Source organism: Callorhinchus milii, unplaced genomic scaffold (genome assembly GCF_018977255.1).
Source record: "Callorhinchus milii isolate IMCB2004 unplaced genomic scaffold, IMCB_Cmil_1.0 Scaffold9, whole genome shotgun sequence".
Taxonomy (NCBI): domain Eukaryota; kingdom Metazoa; phylum Chordata; class Chondrichthyes; order Chimaeriformes; family Callorhinchidae; genus Callorhinchus; species Callorhinchus milii.
Window position 1 is genome coordinate 19,211,998 of NW_024704750.1, and position 16,923 is coordinate 19,228,920.

The window sequence follows — 16,923 nt, forward strand, 5'->3', positions numbered from 1 at the left end:
AGCCATTAACATCTAAAAAATAGCACTAAATGAATGGCCAATTTTTGGGGGAGAAAGACAACTGGCCAGGATGCTGGGAGACATCTTTTGTTATATAAAGTCCATGTTCAAAATCAACTTGTACCACCAGAATGGACTGGTGGTACAAGTTGATTTTAATGTCTCATTTCAAAGACAGCTCCTCCAACAAAAATATTCTCTGAGTACTTTACTCAAGTGACAGCCGTGATTAAGAGCTGAAGTCTTGGTGTGGTACTTGGGCTTGAAATCTTCTGACCCAGAGGTGAGAGTGCTACCAACAGGGCCAAACGACGCTGAAGTCTTTAATGTAGCTTTATTTCCTGTGCGTCATGAAAGGCACACATTACTCCTGATGCTCAGAGCAGCGTGTTCTGAGCAGAGTAATTAGTGCCTTCATGTCTAATGCATGTACCTGGGTGCTAATGTGCAGTAATCACCTGCTTACTCTCGAGGGCTTACGCTGGCTCCACAAAGGCTTCCAGCAGCTTATTTATAATTTAAAGCAATCAGTCAGAAACAGTATATTGTTATGACAAGAGTGTGTTAACAGGGAGCCAGACTGTTTATAAAATGCTGACAATCACAAAGAAACAAAAAAGGAAAAAGGCAAAACTAAATTAAAAACATATTTTTAGTAAACAAAGAAATAAAAGCAAAGTTTTACTGTGCCCCTACAACTCAGTACTAGCTTTCCAGTGCTGCATCGCTGTGACCAGTAAGGTTCAGTGCCTGCTCTGTGTGGCATTCTTAGGTAGGACAACATACACATGTGGCTTCAGCATTTCTGCAGAGTATAAGAAAAAGTCAGTCTCCAGGTCTGCTAGAAGCGTGTGCAGGAGACATTTAGGCTTGGCTACAATGCTGATTCTGAGTCCGAGGTTTGGTTGGGCTTGTGGTGAAGGTGAGCAAGTGGGGTGGTCGGGGGACCAAAGCCAAACATGATCCGATACCCAATATTCACTCAAGCACACTTTCATCAGGACTCACTGGATAAAGATCAATAACAGAAAGCCCTCACGGGTATGGTGTCCTAGCAGGAGAATCAGTGGGAAGCCTGCCAGGCTGTGCTCTCAATGGCAAGCTATGTGGTTTTAGCTGGTTAAACTCTAGCTTTACAATGCACAGACTGGGAACCCCGGCCTTGGGTTTTATCAACCTGTGCTTAAAACTTTCTGGAATTAGGTAAGCAGGATGTGTCCTCCTGGGAGAGAGTGGCAAGCATCGAAATCTTCATGTGTAGGCAGAATACACATGTGGAACTCCAAGTATGGTTTGGATATCGTTGAGCATACTGATAGGTTTCTGCCTGCGTCATAACACTTGACTGATCAAAAGAACAGCAGGAACCCTGGTTAATATTTCCCTTTCAGCTGAGGATCACTGAGATCCAATTGTTATGGCTCAATTTTGCTCCCCGAGCTTTCAGTCACTGAAACAAAGATTGGCAAAACAGGACCTCTTCACTGAGACATCCTATGAACTGCTATACTTACCTGTAATTAATGTGAAGGCTCAGAAGGTAAATACTCCCAACTTGAGCTTTTCTCAGTGTATTACATCATCTGAACCACTGCCTTGCCCTGCACTGAGATAATTATTGGTTGTAGTTTTACATTTTATACTGGACAAACCTACAGATCCATCATTAAATAGATGTTATCACAGTCACTGTGGGTTCAGTAAGTAAGCTCCAAGCATTCCACAGTACATAAAATCATTGCAAGAATCTAGAACACTACATGTCTAGGCCCGGCAGTTTCCTAAGCGCTTGACAGAAGCCCAAGTGATTTATGTAAACCATCATAATGAGTGCTTAATCGTTACCAATTGAACAGCAGACAGTACCACTTAAAACCATCACCAGTGCTGGGGGCATGAAATATTTATGACTAACGCCTTAGCTACAGGAGCTTTTAGAAACCAGTCAAATTGTTCACATAGAGCTCCAGGAGAAGTCACCCAGAACAAGGCCACCCAAAATGATTGTTGGAGCTCGGCACAAGAAGTCAATTCTGCTATGGCTGAAGAGTTCTGAACGCTGAACTTACTGACTGGATTTGTTACCTGAACTTAGAATACTTTAAACTGGACACAATCACAGTGGGGGAAGTGTCTCCTCTTCGTGGTACTCCATCACAAAGTATTCTCTATCATAATAATAATCCTTAGATTTGGTACAGCAACTTTCAGTCAGGAAAGTACTTTACAGGATACACTAATGTTAAATTATGTAGCTGAACGTGGCAGCTAATTTGTCCAAAACAGTATCAAGCAAACAGTCATGAAGTGAATGACCAATTTTATTTGGTACATTGTTTGTCGTCAGCAGACCGGGAGAAAATCTCTTTGATCATAATATCCACTTGAACATGCAGAGGGAACCTCGGTTTAAAATCTCATCCAAAACACAGCACCTCCAACAATGCAACACCCATCCGCTCGCACTTGAGTGTCAGCCTAGACTATACAAGTTTAAAGTCCTAACGTGACTTGAAGCCACCGCCTCTGACTCAGAGGCGAAAGTGCTGCTCAACTGAGTCAGGCTGACACACATGGTGATATTTCACAGGGCTTCCGTAACTCTCCAACCACTGCAGTTGAGAGATTCTGTCCCACCATTATCAAATTTCATGCTGCACTATTTGAGTAGTCGGCTTTGTTCTGAACGGTACCCTACCTGTTGTTGGGTCCTCCCAAAGTGCAGAAATCTTGGCAACATAAGGAATGGATTTCTTTCTGGGCCCTGATTTCAGTAACACCGTGTCCCGAACCTTGATCACTTCTCCATCCCTTGCCACAGCCGGGTAGCACTTCCGAATCACAAGCTCCACTTCACCCTACAGAGGCAAAATATTTGAGAAATTTAGATCAACTCTTAGTACCGTTACAATATCATTATATAAATATCAATGGAGGAAGAAAGCCTTTTCGTAACAGTTAAACTCACTTCAATACTCAGGTTTGAATCAAATTATGATTGTGGAGCCACATAATCAATTTGGCATTTAATAAAATTAATGCACTTCCATGGTCCCAGAAACTCAAAATCAATTTTACTGTGCAGTGCAATCTCTCAGGCCCATCTCCACTTACAAATTTTCTTTCTTGCCCTAACTTGCAGTTCTCCTTTGGAAGATTTCTATTCCACAAGTGCATAAGTGTTGATAGGTGGGCAGAGCAAAAGAGAAGGGATTTTCCAATATCAAATCTTCAGGCTTGTTAATGTGATATCTTCTACTTCCACAATCAATATTTTTAAACCAATTTCATGTTGTAGTTTGTTCAGAGAAATAGAAGCCGAAATGCAATACAGTAGAACCTCACTAATCCAGTCACTCAAGTGACTGGACAAAAGTAACCTACTTAGTGAGGTGACCAGATTACTGAAATAGGATTACATAGGATGACCTAGTGACATTTAAAATGACATAGGATGAACATTCAACAACCGTACTTTGCAATCTCACTAAAATAAAGGCATTGTCACATTTAAAACAGATATTAGGTTTCATTATTCAAAGTTTACTGTGAAGTGAAAATCACACAAAATGTTCATTTCTTGAAGAAAGGATTCTGACGATATCCATAATAGCGTAAAAGCACATCTGAACCACAATATTAGTTACAATATCATTCCCCAACAGTTTACAGTGGATATATACTATAGTCTAATAAAACTGCACAAATGAAAGCTAGATGTACCTGAAACTGCGCAGACAGAAGAGTGAGAAACTCGCATGACAAGACCAAAACTGCCAAACAATACAGTTGAGTTTCACAGGAGGGTGTACGAAGGATTAGTTTGCTGTTCTAAAGCAGGATTAAGAGGCTACTACTTTCAGAGAAACAGGAAAACCCAATTGGCACCAATTTAGATTCAACAGCCAGAAAAGGACTTTGAAAATAGATCCTTTCCCTAGCTTACATTCATTTACCAATTCATCCAAATGGATTAGAGTTAAACATATAGTGAAAAACTTAGTTGCAGATGGAGGACTCAGCTATAATTATACAATGCTGCCAGAAGCTTTATTACAAAATACTGCCAAAATACAGAATCATAGAAATTTACAGTAGAGGAGGCCATTGAGTTTGCACTGTCTCTCTGTACTTTCAATCCCATGCCCTGCTTTATTCCCCTTCAAGCCTCCAACTTCCACATCCCCATCTACTTCTTCAATAAAAACAGCCCCAATTCTCCAATCTCTCTACATAACTAACCGATCAACTGGTATTCGCATAAACCTCCTCTGCATCCACTTCAAGGTCTTAACATCCACCCTAAAATGAAGTGCCCAAAACTAAACGTAGTACACCATTGTTGCACCTTAACCAATAATTTGGAAAAACATAATATCAGTAGCAATTTTTTTGTCCCAGCTCTTTCCTCCTTTTCTCTTAATCATAAAGGGCACTCATGCTGGTTAAAGTTCAAACAGAATGCCTGTTCAGGTAAATGAAAGAGATTTCATAACACAATTGAATAGAGAAGGGGATTTCTTCACGTCTTCTGGGCAATGACTCTTTAAATAAACCACCATGATATAAATAATTGCCACAATGATCAATAAAAATAGTCACTACACTTGACAATAATTACTTGTGAATACCACAATACACTGCATTTACCCACTCAACCATCAGAGGGCGATTCATTCACGTCAAAGTAAAACTAAAGTGCATGAATCTGTGCTTCCTCTAATATTTGTACATTCTGGTGTTCTGCTGCGTCATCAGATGTTGCAATGATTCTCGGAAAGCTAGAGGCAAAAAGGACCTCATTGTTCAGGATTGCCAAGAATGCTGAAGTGAGGAATTTGTAGGCGGAGGCTATGAATAGTGAATTCCCCCACATTTGTCTAGTTAGAAACACTTAACTAATATCACAAATGCCCATTTTGAAAAGAACCAGTGGGTACTCGTATTCTGGGTACAGAATTAATCAGCAAATTTTCTTGATATGATTGTAGCCTAAACATAGTGCCTGCAGAGGCAGCAGTAGAATTAGAATTACAAAAAATGCAAGCTCCAGAATGAAACTCTTTCAGGTAATAAACCATGTAATACCATTTAGTATTAACATTTCAATTTATAATTACAAAGAGCTAGAGATTTAATTTGGGTTACCTTTCAACCAAAAGCATCAATGGAATAATCAGCAATGAATTGTAGATTTTGTTAAATTATCATTTGGTGCTATACTAAATAGATAAGGAGAATTCAAATTTAGAGGCAATATGTTTTGTTGAATCTATTATTTACAGAAATAGAAGTTATTTTCGGTATTATCCCTATCCTGAGTGATCATCGGTTTAATATATTACCTTACATCCACTTTGTCCTGAACTTGATGGTTCCTGTGGCAAATCGTGAACCGGGGAAAATAAATTTGATTCTTAAACCACCCCCTGATACGATGTTGGGACGTGATTATAGAAAGAATCTATGCACACAAACACTGATTTATACTGCATTTTCGAGCATCGATTCCTTGAAGGTGCAGGTGGTTTATTGAAACTGAAATGTTAACCAAACCAGCTAGACCTCCCAGTAGGTCCTGTGTGTGCCTTTCATTGGGTAGTCTGTCATTTCACATTCCTGTACTGAACTGTCATTTAATAGAGATTAAGGGTGGAATTAAACACACAATTTGTTCACTTTCCAAACCGATTGGAGAACATGAAAAACATGAGTAAACTATACTCCGGCGAATTGAATTACACACATGACAGCTGCCTGACACCAATCCTTAAAATTATTTTTTTTAAATTGCAAAGATTTTCAGTCTGTGTATATTCCTTTCAGTGCACTTTGTATCGACGTGCATCTCTTCATGTGGTCAGGCTGCAAGCAGATAGATTGGGTAAGGAGCAAGCGGGCCACAAACCGTTAGTTAGTTGCACTGCATGGTTAGCCACAAAACAATGGTTTTGCACAGAATTAAAACTGCTTAGAAGGCATTAATGTTGCAAGTCCAGCCTCAGCTGATAACACACACTGGATATGGATATCACATCTCAGTCCACCAGAAGGTTTGATAAAAAGTCAGGATTTTTGTGGAGTCCTGTAGCTTAGAGTTCCGAGCTCTCGCCTCACAAGCGAGAGGGCATGGGTTCGATTCCGAGGCAGGGCAAAACATTAGGCAAGTTTCCTTACACCAAACGTCTCTGTTTACCTAGTAGTAATCAGGAACCCGGTTGTTAGACGATTGGCCGATCACTTTTCCAGTGGTAATAATCCCTTAAAAATATAATTTGGTCACTCTATATCCATGACTGTTTGTGGGACACTGCTATGCGCAATTGGCTGCAGTGTTTAGCCCACAAAATACAGTCAAACCGCTTTACAATATATACCGTGAAGTGCTTTGAGACGCCTCGAAGACGTGATAAGGCGCTATATCAAATGCAAGGATTATTATCATTATTATTTTGTAGGAGTGGGCTTTGTGCCACAAATGCTGAAGCAGATCTCATTAAACAAAGCAAGTTTCCTTTCCTAAATTTTGTCCCCTTATCCAGGCTTCTGAAGACAAATATCTCGCACCAGTTAATGGCTCCTTTGCTGCCAACGACCCTCTGGTACTACCTCCCACAACTAGTCATCTTCATCCAATTTCTGGCAGGCTATTTGGGGGATCACAGCTGAGCCACACACCGAGCCAGCCATTTACACTTTTCACAAGTATGACTGGATACCAATTGTTGTGCTCTTTGCATCTGACAGCACATACCAGAGATCAAACCTTGGACTTTCCTCTTGTGTGTAGCTTAACTTGGGGCCCAGGTTTTGTGCTGAGGTTAGCTCATCTCAGTTGAAGTTAAAGCAACCAGATCGTGACAATTAACATCAGCACACTGGGAAAGAGTTGGGAAAAGTGAAGCATTAAAGAGAAATGTGAACAAGCAACAAATTCCTGCTATCCAGAAATCAGATGAAAGTGACACATGTGAGCCTCAGATGAACAAGGTTAGGCTTGGCTGTGATGATCCCAGTGTTTGAACAGCCAGTTAGATGCTCAATGTCTGGGTTCACAGATGTTTCCAGAGGTACTAGCGGGTAGTTACCTATGGAATCATATCCAAATTTTTTGTAAAATGAGGGGAGAAAAATAAAACACTGCAACTGATCATTAGTGATGATGAATATACATAATTTCTGAATAGGTACAAGGCTGCCCCCTTTCATACAGAATTTCCAATGGCTGGATTATACCCCCTGAAAAACCCTGGTCACAATCTACTTACCACGACGTAGACAGGTTTCTCATAGGGTTCTCCCACTGGACGCCAGCCATTGGTGGCTCTTCTCCTGCTAATTCTCTGATGTTTTCTCTCAGAGTGCTCAGTGGCCGATTTGCTCCGCTGAGTATGTGCACAGGTTGAGTTGCGGAGGTTGGATTTGGAACCGCTGGGAGGTTTGGAACGCTGTGGACACTCCCTGGCAAGCTTCAGCATGGACAACATGTGGGGCTGTGAAGTTGCTGGAGGGTCCGAGCCAGGACCTTGCAGGTAAGGAACTGGTTCTGCAGTAGGAGGTGCTGTAGGAACTGGGCAACCTGAGAGTGGATTCGCTGGGGAGACTGGGTGACCTGCAACTGGGATAGTTACATTGAGTGGCTCCAAGGACTTATACCGGTCTAGAAAGAAAAAGAAGAGGTTAAGAACCACAAGCCACGTTTACTTGATCTATAATAAACAGGTTGACCCCCTGACACCTCATCTATTACAATAGAAATTTATATAGTGCCTTTCATGTAAGGAGAATATCCCATAGAACTCAACAGTACTGCCTGGGCACCTGAGCGGGGGGTAGGAGCCAAAGTGGGTGGGGAGGGGAAAGATGACTGAAAACATCAACATTCTCTTAAAGTGTTTTGTTAAATTGAGTTCTCAACAATTTAATTTAAATTAGCTCTGGCCCCTGTTTGTCACTCCTCCTCTCCACCATTGGTAGCTGTGCCTTCACTACTCCCCGAAACTCTGGAACTCTCTCTCTCTCCATCCCTCCGCCTTGCCCCCTCCCTCTCCACCTTCAAATCCCACCTAAATCCTTTTTTGATCGTGCTTACTGTCAACTCCCACTCCTCCGGCTCGGCGTGAGACTCCACCACTGTAAAGCGCTCCAGGATGATATCCCGCATGAAGGGCGCTATATAACTGCAAGTTGTTGTTGAAATACCAGCGTTAATACTGTATGAAGCACTCCCAATATACTGTCCTATCCAGCCCTCGCAGATCAGGTATAGTATAGGTCAGATACAGATCCCTCCACACGTCTCAATTGCATACAGTTAAGATATAGTATCAAGTTAAAAGCAAGATAAAACTCCCTCTACACTTTCTTCACAAAGTACCTTTGGCGATTTTACTCCCAAATGCCAGCTATTACATTTCCTGTATCAACCTGAGACATATGGTGTCTCAGCATGAGATTGCTAAAAAATATAATAATCCTTGCATTTGATTTTACATCGTTGATAAGGCGCTATACTACGTCAACTCTGCTGGTCGGCCTTACCAACTCTTCCCCCCCACCCACAAGCAGCAGATCATCCTGAACTCTGCAGCTCGTATCCTCTCCCGCACCAGGCTCCGTAACCCTATCGTCCCACCCTCTCCTGGCTCCATTGGCTCCCCATCCCCGGAAGATAAGAGTTGAAAATCCTCGTCCTCGCCTTCAAGGCCTTCCACAGCCTTGCTCCTTCCTAACTCTGTGACCTGCTAACCCCATATCAACCTGTCCACTCCCACCCCTCAGCAGGCTCCGGCCTGTTCCACGTCCTAAGCCCAGCCTGCACCACCATCGGCGGTCAGGCCTTCAGCTTGTTTGCCCCTATTCTTTGAAACTCCATCCCACAGTCCTTTTGTCTTGTTCCTTCAAAGCACGTCTCAAGAACCTCCTCTTCCACCTTGTATTCGGCCACCCTTCCCTGATCCCAACCTCCTACTCGGATCCAAATCCTGACTGTCCAGCACCTTGAGACATCCTCCCGACGTGAAAGGTGCTATACAAACGTAATTTTTTATTGTTGCTGTTGAAACATTGCAAAATGATTATATATAGGAATATAGGAACAGGAGTAAGCCTTTCAACCCCTCGAGCCTGGTTCACCATTCTACAGTTCATGGCTGATCTGTCCCTCAACTTCAGATACCCCGAATCCCTTGAACCTTTACCTAACAAATATCTATCCACCTCAGTCTTGAAAATTTGAATGGATCCAGCATTCATAGCCTTTTGGGGGAGAGAATTCTAGATTTCCACTGCCCTTTGGTAGTTTCATTATCCTTTCATTCATTTCCAATAATTAATTAATAATTTCTATTATATTTGGCTATACAGAATATATTGCAAAATGTACTTCGTGGGCGAAACACTGCAGCCAATTGCGCTCTGGACCTCAGTTTAACGTTTCAGCCAAAAAACATCACCTCCGACATTGCACTCATATCAACCCAGACAATATGAATGCAAAGTCATAACCTGGGTTTGAACCCACAATCTAACTCAAGCTAGATCGACCAGGTACGACAGTCCGACAACTGCAAGGCCTCATCCAAAAAGCACCCTATTCCAACAACTTCCCAAAACCTCTTTCACTTTTTTGTAAATGGGAACATATGCAAGGAAAGAATACCCTTGATTTGATTTTCCTTTGATATTGTTACATTTCATCTAGAGTCTTTTCCCCAAGAATTGGTGTTGGAGCAATCCTAGTGGCTACGGTAAATATTTTCCCCAGGTGGTCTTTATACCAAGTATTCAATGATCTCAATTATGAGCACTGAGCCTACTCACAGATTGTGCCTCTCTCAACACTGATAGCAAATCACTGTTAAAAAAAAACTGGCAGCAGAACAATTACTGTTGAAAGAGAAAGATAAATTAGGCAAATTAATTGGGCATCACTGGCTTCTTGTTCTGATGGCACCCAAATTTTAACTCTCTTCAGGTGCTGATTTCCCAGCTGCACATTCTCAATAATTGTTCTCATTTCAGATATCCAGTATTATCTGACACACTCCCAAACATTTCAACCTCAGCGGTATGCTATACTGCAAGCCTTAGCCTTCAGTCACCATGGGTATGAGAAATGTCAAGCAAAGTTTGCTCAGATTTTTTTGACCTGGTATATTATTTTGTTGTTATGAATGTGGAAATCCTAATCTCTGAATGGTTACACTTTTGTCCCCATCATCAGACTCTTACCACAAGTTCCCTCAAGTCAGTTATTAAGACTGCAGTATTTAATGGTCAGTCCTTGGCAAGAGGTTACTCCGGCTAAAATCAGCTATTATCATAAGATGATCTCATATACTGCTGCACATGAACACAAGTACACTGCAGAGTTCCTCAAACTACATTTAATTGGCAAGAGCAATACACAGACAATGCATCAAGAATTACTGTGCAATTTCCACCCAGTAAATCCACAACTAGTAACATTGCTTCTCCTCCCAGGGACTATATTTTACAACAGTTAACTCCACAATATCCACCTTTAAAGTATTAATTAAATAATACTTCCATTTGATATAGTGCTGTATGATGTTAAAAGCGATTAACACAATGAGCTATTTTGAAATACACTGACTTATGGAGGTAAATTCAGAAACTAACATGCATCAATAAATCTCACTAACGCAATTTTTTTGGTAATTTTGATAAGGAAAGAATATTAGACCAATCACCAGAACAGTGCCATGGGCTCTTTAAAGTTCACTTGAACAGGGAGAAAGGAACTCGGGTTAACAGTTCATTCTGTGAATGACTCGGTAGTTTATCAAGTTGCGCTTGTTCCATATGGTGTGGTGCAAAGACATGTAAACCAGCAACTGCTCAGGACTGTGCTGAGTTTGTTAAGCTCTGATGGAGTGCAGGGAATTCAATTTGACCTCAGGGTCTCCACTTAGGTGGTGCAGAAGTTTAACCAGCTAAATATGCAGAGCTTGCTATTGAAAGCACTGTCTGGCAAGCTTTCTGATGCTTGTCCAGGTGTGACCGCCATACCCATTTGGATTTTGGCTTGCAGTATTAACAGGAGCTGAGTGGGAAAATTCCCTGCCCCCAGTGATCAGTCTGCCCCTTCAAGTTACCAATGAGCCAAGCTATCTGATAGATTCAGGTCTGAGCCCTCACTAGGTAGATGCAAGTCTCCCTGGTGAGCAGCACAGATCAGCATGAAACCATTACCACCAACTTCCTGCCTACAGCTCGGACACACATACCTACCCTATACTTGCATAAGGAACAATCATCAAACTTTACCCTTGGGTCCTTTAAGATTATTTATACCACTTTCATTGGAACTCATCTGACCCAAAAGTGCCCTCAGCCACAGCAAGACACTCAGACATACTCCGATCCAACAAAACTATCACCAAAGCAAAAACTCTTCTGACTCCACAAAAGGATCGCTCCCTTACCTGATTTGATCGCTATCTTTTGATGACGGCTTGATCTTCCAGAGGGTGAAGTCCTTAAGGCAGTATCCCTGTTTAGTGGCGGATTAAGCATTCTGCACATGTATCCTGGCATCCCCATGCACTGCACAGTTGCCGTGTCTCCTAAATAACATGGGGAGTCTCCACATGGAGCGTGAGGGAAAGGGATACCTGAGGGAACAGCACTCTGAGAGATAAGGAGGCTTCCTTCATCATTCAACTGAGGACAATAGGGAAAAGATGGCGGGTATACCCAACAGTTTTGTGAAGGATTACATCCATTTGGCGACAAATCATTTTTATCATAGTGTCGGTAGATATTATCTTCTGCAGAAGTTAAGCACATTTCAGGAGACAAGAACGGGTAGTGATCCAGACCAGGCACTAAATTACCCAGGACAGTCATTGTTGGGTGAGGGGGAAATGGAGTTGTCATTTGTTGCATAAACTCTGCACTTGGTGTAGGAGATGTCTCCTTTGTTGTCTGATATGGAGGCTGAACTGTGGCTTGCCCTCCCATAATCACTGACAATCGATGGAGATAACCACCGGCCTTGTCTGTATAGGGGGAGGATGAGTCTGTTCTAGATGGTAATCTAGCAGCACTCTGCCCCAAGACAAGAGGTTCCCCTTTCCTCACAGGGACCTTGCTGTCCTCAGAGGTGCTGCAGCTCCTGCGTTGGTGACGTTCAGTTGCTGTTCTCCCTAGGTCTCTCTTTTTTGTTTTTGTGCAACGTTTACTCACTGGGTGCACACAGTGAAGGCTCACGCCGTTTGATGCCTTGGTCAGTTTCCCATCGCTATCTGACCGGCTACGTCGTTTTGTTGAATAATCCTTTGTGTGGGTCAATTTCAAGAATGCAGCTGCGTTCAGACTAGCCATGCGTTTTTTCACCGGCAGCTGGGCAGATCTGCTCTCTAATGCAGGATAGCTCTCAACAAAAACATCTCCTTCTGAAGAGCTCTCAGAGTGGTTTGTACATCTTTTAGCAGGAAGTCCTCCTTTGACTGTAGATTTCCGGAGCCCAACATGTACCTCCGAGGAACATGTGCTGCCTTTGGCCCGAGTCTGAGTGTGCTCCGAGCTGCATTTGGCCACCACTCTGCCGGGATCTCTGCGGCAACGCCTGCTCGACAGGGCACAGTCCTCCCGCTCCAGAAGCAGGTTGTTCACTGCTTCTGCATTCAAACTGGCCAGCCTTCGTGGCCGTGGCTCTCCACTGTACAAATCCAAGACTGTCAATTTTGTGGAACGCAGTTTCTCATTCTCCTTTCCAGTCTCTTTGTTCCTCTCCACCTCTGGCGTCTCCCCTCGAAGTCGGCTTTTATTATTTACACAATCCCATTGCTCGACTATCTGCATAGAGCTCGCCCCATCCGGTACACCTCGGATAGATGCTCCTTCAAGTTCTTTAGTAACTGGACTGGACAAGTCACTTTCCTGAGTATGAAGACGTTTTCGCAATGGGTATGTCTTTCTAATAAAATATTCCTTTTTGCTCTTGCCATCAGCTGTCCTCTCTTTGCTATACTTGCAGTCTTTGTTGGTTTCAACCCCAGTGTGGCTCAATACAATTTGCCCCATTCGATCTTTGGGTCCAATCCCACTGGGTCCCAACATCTTCCCCATGGCCGAGCTGCTCAACCTGGTCACGTTACAGTCAGTGCAGTTCATGTTATACGACATCAAAAGACAGGACATTTCATAATGGCACCTGAAAATAAGGAAAAACAAGTTTTTAAGTCAAAGTCTCACAGATTTCAGTCAGTTGTAAGCAAGTCCGAACAAGCTCTGACATAAGAGAAACTGGACTCATCATTTCCTCAAACACACAGCTCCCAATTTGCAATATGCCACTGTAGAAAGAGTCCACAGAATGAAACATTTAAAAAAAAACTAGAACCTCCATGGCTATGCTCAGGTACTTACCACCTTGTAAATACACAATATTTACAGTATAGCACTTTGAGAAGTCTTAACGACGGTGCTACATTGAATGCAAGGATTATTATTTGCTCAAAAGGGGCACTTTTCACTCACCTACTTGGCAAGAACTATGTGAACACAGGAAAATGGTAGCCTAAAATACATTTTTCATTCCTCATCTTCCTCAACTGAATGCACCAACATGCTGGGTATTAGTCTATCTCTAGCAATTGCTGCTCTTAACCCTCAAACCTGATAGTAAGCACCAACAGGCCTTTCAACCATGGAAAGCATCACAGTCAAACCTGATCCTGTCCTCACCTGCCATTCAAATGCACGCATGCGCCAGCAAGGTCACTAGACAGTGATCAGAAGCAAAAGATCCACTATGTATATACATTATAAAGGAAGTCAGCTTTAGAGATGATCAACACCTCACATCAGTACGCACAATTTGAAAGGTGAACACACACGCTTACACCCACGCATCCGTGCACACCCATATCAATGGCACTAACTAGAACATATTCAAATTGTGGGGAAAAAAGCAATCTTTAGCATCAGCTTCTCTGGACAATTTCACCGAAAAATTATGTAACCGGAATGTCACATCACACAATTTCCCAGGATAGTAAACATTGTCCACCCACACCAGCGTAATTGGAATACTGATAAAGTGTTCTAAGGAAATCAAAACCAAAACTACCCTTGTCTACTTCAGCTGTGTGTAACAACTGACAGAAGACGCAGGATCATTGCTGTTGATTGGATGCATGAGGTAGGCTGGCAGAGCTTGTGAAAGTGGACTAAACACTGATGAACCTTCTGACTTGATCACAAAACGTTTTGAAGCTTCCCAACTTTCCTTCTCCCTCCCTAAAGAAAACAGTATTCCATGGCCTGGTGAAATGCAGTGCGGAGTCAGGGTAGTGTGAAGCGGGTGATATTTCTCTCTGTCCCTCAAATAACTGTCTTAAAACCCAGGAAGAATGCTTACAAATGACAACAGATTAAAAAAAAAGTAGATAACCTTGGAACCAATAACTGTGAATTATACACCCACACACACACTCGGTCTGCAAATAGGTTTGAGATTAAAAAATGTAGCTGAGACTGCAAAGGTTCTGCGCCAACAGTGCTGACTCCCTACCAACCTGCCCGCTCCCTCCATTCAGCAGGCACCAGTCTGCTCCATGTCTCCAGTCTGACCTACCCTACCATCGGTGGCCGGGCTTTCAGCCTCTCTGCCCCCGCACTCTGGAACTCCATCCCACAATCCCTTCGCCTCATTTCCTCCTTTGCCTCCTTCAAGGCCGGTCTCAAGGCCCTTTTTTCGATTTTGTCTTTGGTCGCCCTCACCTCTCTGCCTTGCCTCACCCACCTACCGCACCCCTACCCCATTCTCGGGTCCCGACCCCCGACTGTCCAGCACTTTGGGACGTCCTCCCGACATGAAAGGCGCTCTATAAATGTCATTTTGTTGTTGTTGTACGCCGACACAAACTATAAACATTGCCTCCTTCAGGATGCAAATGGATATCTTGCAAGTGTCTCCTGATGCAATGAGAAACTGTGATAACTGGAAATTATCCAGCCCACAGATCCAAAATTAGACAACATAGTACACCCTTCTCTGCCATAGTACAGCAACAATTACATTCTGCCAGGGAGGAAAACACAAGGTACACCAGCTACATCAAAACCATGAACCACAAGAGACTTTTCTAGAACTTACCATCATTTAAGAACTATTTTGAAAGCATCCACCACAAAAACACACATAAGTGAATATTCAACTCACTTGGGACAAGTAACCCATTTTCCTGTGAATCTTTTACAATCTGATAATCCTCAAGAGTTGCACCCTGCTACAAAATCAGGATGATGTAGGCCATTGAAAATTAACTTGTCCAATGTCAATTATCACTCAACAAGAAAGAAAGGTAATGAATGTTCAGTTACAGGTTAACGCAAATTCTTCATTATACAAAGCAGCTCCCTGATCATTGTACCTCAATCACTGCTAACATACTTCTGATCTCTGAGCCGGAGAATTTTGAGAGCACCAATCCAGTTTGAACTGTTTAAAACACTCATAAAAATAGTTGAAATTTTTACTGAGGGAATATCAAGACTGAAAGTGTTATCAAAATACATGTACTCTCCACTCAGCTGATAAGGTTGTGTAACAGGGCCTGGAAGTTTTATGCTAATATGTACTTAGAGGATACTAGAACAACTAACCCACCTTGTACTTTCCCAGAGATTTCCCAAGCCAGCCTCTGAGACCAAAAGGTTTCAGAACAAACAGCAACAAATTGCATTCATATAGCGCCCTTCACACAGGGTGGAGTCTCTGAACACAAAACATTCATTATCAGTAACGTAGTCATGTTACACAGACTCTATTTACAAGTATTGCGGGACACTGCAGGTAAGTCTTGTTTTGGCTTCAAAATGGCTATCAAAGGCTCAGGGATCACCTCAACAATCTTCCTCTGTAGATGTACTACAACATCAGCGGGAAACTTCCACTCCCCATAGTTCATAATCCTTAAAATGGCCAAATTAGTGTCAATTAGGATAGGATTTTGGAAAACACTCCCCTTGGGCAACCGGAAGCTGGATTAACATTGTCCAGGCTCATTAGACATCATCAGAGAGGAGTCAAAGTCCTGCTGAACTGGCCTAGATTAAAATCAAAGGCTCACATCTGAACGGACACTGCTACAACACACTTCGCACATTCAGTCCATTTGGCTCACATACAACATTTTAAAGAAAACCAGCAATGTTAATCCGTAAAGTGACTGACACCTTACTCCACTGAATAAACAGCAACTCTGGATAGTCATAACCTGCTGGCTAAACAGACTCTGTATAACTGCATAGCACGTAATTCTTATCTTGTTGAATAAACAGCAGCTCCAAACAGTTACACAGCCTGTAACCCTTACGCTACTGAATAAATAACAACTCCATACAGTTACATAACCTCTAATCTATAGTTTACTGAACAAACGGCAGATCCACAAGTAATACTCACCCTACTGAGCAACACCACACAGCTCAAAACCAGACAATCTGATCCATGTCATTGCTCCTCCAAAGCTTCAGCGATCAGAAACCAACTCATCAAGCTTCTCCACTGGACAACAATCTTAAAATCTAGTTCCATAACACAAGCAAGAAAAACACTAATTTGCAAGGGGCCTTGAGCGATTTATCTGTGATCTTACTGCAAAATGCACTGAATTACAGACTGCCTTCAGCTAAACATTCACAGTAATTAGGTTTTGTTTGGTCAACATTTTCAGAGAGACGGACAACTTGCTTTGAGAAATCAGAAATTGCTTTGGAGGGTCATCATATGTTGAGTTCAAGTCCTGATATGGGGCTAGAACCCAACCCTTCTGCCTCAAAGGCAAGTGTGCTTCCAGCTGAGCCAGGATGACACAGAATGACCGCAATACTTACCTACTGGGTAAGAGCGGGACAAGCTATCAGTCTACAGCACAGGAAATGTGC

General features: G+C 42.5%; 1 protein-coding gene across 4 annotated transcripts in view; it reads right to left on the minus strand.

Annotated features, from left to right (window-relative positions):
* The window catches only part of bahd1 (bromo adjacent homology domain containing 1), a 46,266-nt gene that overhangs the window by 6,109 nt on the left and 23,234 nt on the right, over positions 1 to 16,923 (minus strand). For all 4 annotated transcript variants that reach the window (XM_042337960.1, XM_042337959.1, XM_007889544.2 and 1 more), the window contains exons 2-4: positions 11,451 to 13,183; positions 7,269 to 7,660; positions 2,699 to 2,858 (exon numbers count right to left, since the gene is read on the minus strand). In XM_042337960.1, the coding sequence (XP_042193894.1) occupies positions 2,699 to 2,858; positions 7,269 to 7,660; positions 11,451 to 13,170 (2,272 nt within the window). In that variant the 5' untranslated portion in view covers positions 13,171 to 13,183. The remainder of the gene's footprint in view (positions 1 to 2,698; positions 2,859 to 7,268; positions 7,661 to 11,450; positions 13,184 to 16,923) is intronic.